Genomic DNA, 7,137 nt, shown 5'->3' on the forward strand with positions numbered 1-7,137 from the left:
GCGGGGAGCCGGGTCGGGGTTGGATGCGAAAGCAAAGAGAACTGGCTGGGAGCCAGGCTCCCCCGGCGGGCAGACCTGCAGCAGAAAGGCGGCTGCACAAGCGGGGCAGGAGAGGGAGATGGGCCTCCGCGCTCCATTTCCCCCGGGGAAAACGTTGGCACATTCCCAGAGCAAGCCTCAGGGGTGCCCATGCGCAGCCTTCCGCTTGCTGTCTTTTCAGGGGAAAATCCCCAGTGGGAGCCGGGGCTAAGCAGGCCGGGCCACACCTTGCCCTTTAGTTGCGCAGTGGCGGGCGTGCTGCTCCACTCCCGGAGGCAGGCGCAGGTCCCGGCAGATCGCCAGTGCTGATCAGGATGATGACTAGCATGTGAGGGCAGCAGATACTGAGGGCATGAGTACGCCCAGTGCTAACGTGGGCACCCAGGAAAATCCCCGTAGCAGCGAGGGCTGACTCCTTCTGAGGGTGGACGTAGGAACTTGCTGGCCCTCTTTGTGCTTGTGTTAGTTGTTGCAATAAAGCTGTTTCAGGAGGAAGTTTCCCAGCCTTTTCCTCAGCTGTGAGACAACAAGCGGTGTCAGCAGTGGCTGCCTCCTGCCACCCATTGGCGACTTGTAGGGGGTGCCCAAGATCGGCCGTGCACCCCGGGATGCGCCAGCCGTGAAACCCCTCCCCCGTCGGCAATCTGGTGCCCCCCCAGCCTTGGGACGCACCAGTCACCCATGCGGCCACCAGCAGGAGCTCAAACACCGGCCTGCAATCCGGCGGTTCCCAAATGCTAGACCACGCTCCAGCAGCAGCCGAGGCCCATTGAGTTGCTTATGAGTCTCCGACTCCATACAACTCTACGGACTACGACAGGTGACTTGGTCCCAAAACATGTTGACGCACAGGACTTTTGTGAGAGCGACCAACCGATTGATACGCGAGGCGTGTCTCAAGAAATGCACCTGCTCTTTCCTCCCAGCACCAAGTTTGGACTCCAGGTGCATGGGTACAAGGCACGATCCCGGCTAGGGTGGACACCTCTCCTTCCTATAGAGGTCTTCTCCATAGGAATCGAGAGCGTCTCCATCATGTCCTACCTCTTGACTGCGCTAGGTCACCCAATAGACATGATTTGTGAACCTGTCTGCTTTAAATGAAAGGCTTGTTGACGTTTTTGTTTGATTTTTCTCTTTTGGTAGGGAAGTGGTAAAGACTCGCAAGACGGTGATGTGCTTGCAACTTCTCCTCAAGAGGATTGTGAAGTTCTTTGGCAATCTTGAGAGGGAGAGATGTAGGAGTAAGGTGTGACTTCCTGAGAGCTGGCATGACAGCATCAACAGGAAGCTGTTGCTATCTTGGTGGGTGTGTGTGTTAGCTTTATTGTTGCAATAAAGCTCCTTTGAGAGCAACAAGTCCCCCTTGCCTGTGTTGTTTTTGTGCTGTGTCATAGCTCAGGAAATCACAGGTCCTGACTCGGTTCCCATGCTTCCTAGTCAATGGGCCAAGTGATCCTTACCTCAGAGAAGCGATGGGCAGGAAGACGGGCACATCAATGGGAAGGGTATTCAATACCTCTACACCGAGGGGAGGGGAGTGACCATTGCAAGCAGTGATGGAGGGCAGTGATTCTTCCCCTCGATGCAGCACTGGGGAGGCCACATCTGGAGTCCTGTGGCCAGCTGTGGGCCCCCCACTGCAGAAAGGATGTGGACATGTTGGAGAGACCAGCAGAGGGCAACAAAAATGGTTTGGGGGCTGGGGGTCATGCCTTGTGACAGAACAGGGCTTATTTGGTCTGGAGAAGACCGGAGGGACGGGGGATTTGATAGCAGCCTTCAGTTACCAGCAGGAAGGTTCGAAAGAGGATGGAGCTGGACTGGTCTCCGTGGGGGCAGATGACAGGACAAGGAGCAATGGGCTCAAGCTGCAGCAAGGGAAGTTGCGGCTGGATATTAGGAAGAACTTTCTCACGAGGAGGGTAGTAAAGTGCTGGAACAGGTTACCCGGAGCGGTTGTGCAATCTCCATCCTTGGAGGTGTTTAAGCGCGGGGTAGACAAAGCCTTGGCTGCGATGATGTAGGTGGGGCTGGTCCTGCTTGGAGCAGGGGGCTGGACTAGACATGACCTACTGAGTGCTTGTGTGAGTCCGGAACCGACCTGTGCCACGGGGGCGGCTTGCAGCATTCCCTCTGAGCCGCGCGGCGCGCCGGCAGGAGCACGCCTGGGTGACTGGGCGCGCGGCTTGCCAGTGGGTCTGTGCCTTCTCTGCTGGCTGCAGCTGCCTGACCCCATGCAGGGTTGGGAAGGGCCTGGCTTTCATCCTCGCAAAGATGTTAGGGGCTGGAAGGGACCGCGCAGATGGTGGGGTCCAGCTGCCCTTGCACTCGGGCAGGAAAGACCGCCGGGGTCACAGATGCTTTTTGGAGATGGCCAGGGTGGTGTGCCCCGGGTGCAGCAGGAGTCACCCTGGGTGCGGCAGTCACCCTTCAGCCCGGCGAGGTCCAGCTGGCCCCAAAGCCCCGCCCCCGGCCCCGCCCGCGGTCCCCTGCCAGCCCGTCGCCATGGAGACGCCGGGCGGCTGCCGATTGGCTGCGGCGGGGGTGACGCGAGGTGTCTTAGCGCGCGTGAGGGGGGAATCTGTCCTCACATCTCCCGGGACACGCGGAGCAGCATGGCGCGCCAGGAGCAGAGGTGCGGCGGCCGGGCCGGGGCGGGCGCGGGGCTCCGGCTCGGGGAGGCGGCGGGGGCAGACGCTTACATACGGGGGTGTACAGCCCGGACTCCTGGGGCCCCCCGGGCAGCCGGCGACTGTGTCCGGGGGCAGGGCCCGGCAAGGGGGGGGCTCTGCTCGGGTGCCTGCGGGGTCCCCGGGCCGGGAGGAGCAGGGCGGGCTGAGGGGAGAGCTCGACCGCCCCCCCCGCCGGCTCGGGTCCCCTTCCCGATTGTGACCTCACGGCCGGCTCTGGGCAGGCGGCCAATGAGAGCGCGCGGCGGCGCTCACACCCTCGCGTCGTAGCCAATTGGCAGCCCGCGCTGCGAAGTGGAACAAAGCCTGCGCGCCCGGCCGGCGGGTCGCTGGGCGGGGGCGGCAGGTGCCCGCGCCGGGCGGGCGGGAAAGCTGCTATTCATTAACGAGGGTGTGGCGGGGGGGGGGGGGGCCGCCGGCCTCCCCGGCTCCACGGGGCTCTGGGGTCCCCAGGAAAAGAACTTGCTGCTCGCTGTGGAGACGGGAGCCCGCGTGCGCCGCTCTGCTGCCGGCACACCTTCCCCTGCCCAGATTATGCAAAGCCAGGTGGCATGAGGAAGGTCCCTCTGCCTGCACCTCCCGCTGCGCTTGGGACCAGCCCAGCATTGTTAAGTTCCGGTCTGGCTCAACATGGAGTTAGGTGCGGGGCAAGGGTTGACTCAGCCACAGGGCAGGGATGTGAGATGCTGCATGTAGGCACGGAGCTGAGCAAGAGCGGATACGGGTCACGGCAGAGCCCGGGGCGGGGAGGGGGTTATGCATTAGGAGGGCAGGTCTCTCCCGGTGTGGGCATCTGGCAGTTGGAGGTTAATGACCTTGGCCTGCTACGTGTCTCTGCTGGGGGGAGAGGGGGGCGTCTGTCCCTGTCCCTCCCCCTGGCTATGCAATGCCCTCCTGTCCCAGGCCAGTTTGGCAAGCCGTGTCCCTTCAGTAGGGCAGTGCCCAGTGGCCCACGGTCACGCGCGGTGCCCATCCTGGTGCTTTCTGCTTTTGCCCTTCTGAGCCCCTCTCCAGTTGTGGTGGGGAACGGCCTGCGTGGCGGGGCTGCAAGTCCCCAAGAGCAGATGGTGGAGAAGAGCTAGGTCTGTGGGGCGGGGGAACCAGAAGCAGGTGCTTTGGCATAGCCACTTGGATCACTGCCCGGCGTGTTTTGACTCTTCGTTACTCCCAGGGGATGGATCAGGTGGTTCCCCTCCGGAGCAGGGTTCTCATGGTTTTACCAGCGTTTTTCCAGTGTCACTGATGGGACCCCCCTTTGTGAGAGATCCCAGCTTGGCTGCCATGTAAATCTGACCCTCTCCATGTGGTTATGGGGGAGATTTGCTCACACCCAGCCCTGGAGTTGGGGAGTGCAGCTGGGTGGAGGTGAGGGAGGTGTTGAAGGGGCTGAGGGCTTGGCCTGCTGGACTTTATCCCCAGCTAGAGGAGGGCAGTGGGGTCTAGCTAGCTAGAGTAGTGGGCTGGCTTGTGAGCCAGGATTCATCCCTATCTGTGGCAGGGCAGCATTTTCTGAGAGTGTTTCCAACTTCCCCCAGACTTTGGCACTTGTCCTGGATGGCAAGCAACTGACTGGGGAAGATGCCAGTAGCAAGAAAACTGTTCCCCTCACTTCCCCCCACCCACCCACACGCATGTGATCTTGCCCCCTGTCCTGGCGCCCGTGCCGCCATGCATTCCTAAGACACGTGTCCAGCAGCCTTGGATCAAAGTCCTTCTCTGTGACCTCGGGGACAAACGAGTCCTTTACAGAAGATGGTGCTTTTCAGTCCTACTCCCACAGGGGATCCCCCCAATGAAGTTGGCTTCATTGCCAAGTTGCGGCGTGTGCCGGCGGCTGCTCTGGGACCACGGGAGGCAGGAGCATACATCCAACTCTGTTCAGAGCTCACTTCAGAGTCTTTGCTAAGCAGGGGCAAAGTGTGGGTGGGGGATCCACGCGAGTCGCTGTTGCTTGAGGCCTGCACTGATGTCAGCATCCTAGTGCAGTGCAAGGGGCTGGCTCTAGAGAGGAGTGCTCTCCCCTGGCAGCTGGTGCTGACTGCACGGTGGCCTTCCTGCAGGGAGCAAGGTGCAAGCTCTGGTTGGGGAGGGGGTGGTGTTCTGCACTTGCAGTTAGTGCAGCGGGCTGCTGTGCTGCAGGGAGTGGAGTTGGGGGATGCATTCCCCGGATAGATGGTGGTGGCCCCAGTGCCCCAGCAGGGTGCCCCCCTCCTGGCTCAATTCTCGTTGGACTGATCCAGCCTCAGGACTTAATCACAGCAAATCTAATTTTCTGCCTTTTCCTGCAAGCATGAGGGTCATGTGGCTTTTTAACCCAGCTAATTACTTGGACTCGCCCAAGCACAAGGCTTATTGGACTGTGGGCCAGATTCCCAGCTGGAGGCTTGGCCAGAGCTAAGCTGAAGCTGCTTTACACCCACCCAGGAACAGGGCAGAATGTTTTTTCCCCTGGTGGAAGTTTCCATTGAGTTTTGGATGCGTCCATCTCAGGATGTCCTTGCTGTGTAACCTCAGCTGAGAGCAGTTAATGATGGATATGGGTGGAAAAACCCAAGAAGGCAAATATTGTTTGGGTTGCATGTGCTTCCTATTACATTAGTAATTATGGTTTGCTTTACACATCTCAAGTTCCTGTCACATGATTGGCCCCAGGCAAGTTGCAGCAGGATTGCTGCTGTAAATCTCCTTCCCCAAACTATTGGGTAATTGGATTACCGAATGTCAGCCTGGTTTCATCCTAAAGGTGGTTTGTTGCTGCTTGTGTATGGGAGGAAGTGATGTATTGGAAAAGGTGTCTGTCTCCGCAGCCAGGGGTGAGGGTGGCTTCTCAGGAGAATGGGAATGAGACATAACGCAAGAGAGCTCCTGGGAGAGACTTTGCATCTGCGTAGGAGTGAGACGGAGGCAGGACAGTTTGTGGTGGCTGCTTTACCTGCCGGTGTTTTGTCTTCAAGGTACACCTACGAGCAGTACAAGGAGACAGCTGAATGGCTCCAGGCCAACACCAAATTGCGGCCTCGCGTGGCTGTTATCTGTGGTTCAGGCCTCGGGGGCCTGGCTGGTCTCCTGAAGGATCAAGTGGTGATCAAGTACACGGACATCCCCAACTTCCCCCAGAGCACAGGTACTTGGGATGAAGGGGCAGCTGGACTGTGTAATGAGTGTGAGAGGGCAGGAGAAGATGAGATGGGGAAGGGGAGGCTGTGCTGGACAGTGGGAAATCAAGCTGGGTTTAACTGTTTGCTGTCTCTCTCCAGTCCTAGGTCATGCAGGAAAGCTAGTCTTTGGGACTTTGTCTGGGACGCCCTGCGTGGTGATGCAGGGTCGCTTCCATATGTACGAGGGATATCCCCTGTGGAAGGTGAGTGGCTGCCTCTGGCAGACATGGTGTGGAGGGGAGGACCCTGGACTGGCAGAAGGCTGTGTGGCCTGAGAAGGAGGGCCACTGGAAGAGTTTGGGGCAGGAGAGAGAAAGCTCAAGCTTTACTAGAACTGCTTGTTTCACATGAGGGGGCACCCGATCCTTCTCACCCCCCACCTTTCTTCCAGGTGACGTTCCCGGTACGGATCTTCCACTTGCTGGGGGTGGAGACACTAATTGTCACCAATGCAGCTGGTGGCCTCAACCCAGAATATAATGTGGGGGACATCATGATCATCCTTGACCACATTAACATGCCAGGCTTGGCTGGGATCAACCCCCTGGTGGGGCCCAATGAGGAAAGGTAAGAGCCATTGCCCCGGCACCTGAGGATCAGCCAGTACTCCCAGGCACCCCAGTCTTTCCCCCGCCTCCTTTACTTCCTGTCTCCATGGTGATCAGCACCCCAGAGTCTTACTCCCAACATGTCCTGGGGCTCAGGTGTCCAGGCCAAACTACAGCTTAGACATATATAGAGATAAAGATATCTCTCCTTAGAGGAGACTACAGATCCTCTATTTCTAGCTCTATATATCTCAACAGAAGACATCTATTACTTCCAAAACCCCCAGCCTGTGTTTCTGGTAGCCTGGTGGGCCAAGTCCCGTGCTGGTATATAAGAAAAACTAGAGTTCAATCCCTGATAAGGGAAAAGTGTGTCTTTTGGTGGGAAGACTAGTGTCTTTCTTTATCTTGACTGTCACAAGACCTCATTCAGAGGCACTGAGTCAAGAGGCGCAGCCGACAGCTTCTCATTCAGGTGAGCTTGTCAGCCTGGTGGGGAGAGGGCTGGTCCAGAGACTTGGTGTCATGAGCCCAAATCCTGGGCAAGTTCTTTACTCCTGGGACCCCCTGACTCTTTCCTTGCTGTGGCCAGAGGCGCCGAGTCAAGAGGCGCAGCTGACAGGCCCCTGTTAGGAGAGCTTGCTGGCCTAGTGGGTAAGGCCCTGGCTGGAGATACTGATGGCATGGGTTCTCCTCCTG

General features: G+C 58.6%; 1 protein-coding gene across 2 annotated transcripts in view; it reads left to right on the forward strand.

Annotated features, from left to right (window-relative positions):
* Nucleotides 1-2,583: 2,583 nt before the first annotated feature.
* PNP (purine nucleoside phosphorylase) overlaps nt 2,584-7,137 on the forward strand; it is a 13,491-nt gene continuing 8,937 nt past the window's right edge. The window contains exons 1-4 of one of the 2 annotated variants that reach the window (XM_019513232.1): nt 2,584-2,677; nt 5,687-5,856; nt 5,990-6,093; nt 6,282-6,457. In XM_019513232.1, the coding sequence (XP_019368777.1) occupies nt 2,658-2,677; nt 5,687-5,856; nt 5,990-6,093; nt 6,282-6,457 (470 nt within the window). In that variant the 5' untranslated portion in view covers nt 2,584-2,657. Of the gene's footprint in view, nt 2,678-5,008; nt 5,524-5,686; nt 5,857-5,989; nt 6,094-6,281; nt 6,458-7,137 lie in introns of those variants that run through there. The other variant, XM_019513233.1, reaches the window with a different exon arrangement.

Source organism: Gavialis gangeticus, unplaced genomic scaffold (genome assembly GCF_001723915.1).
Source record: "Gavialis gangeticus isolate Ggan-Ray unplaced genomic scaffold, GavGan_comp1, whole genome shotgun sequence".
NCBI classification, from domain to species: Eukaryota; Metazoa; Chordata; order Crocodylia; family Gavialidae; genus Gavialis; species Gavialis gangeticus.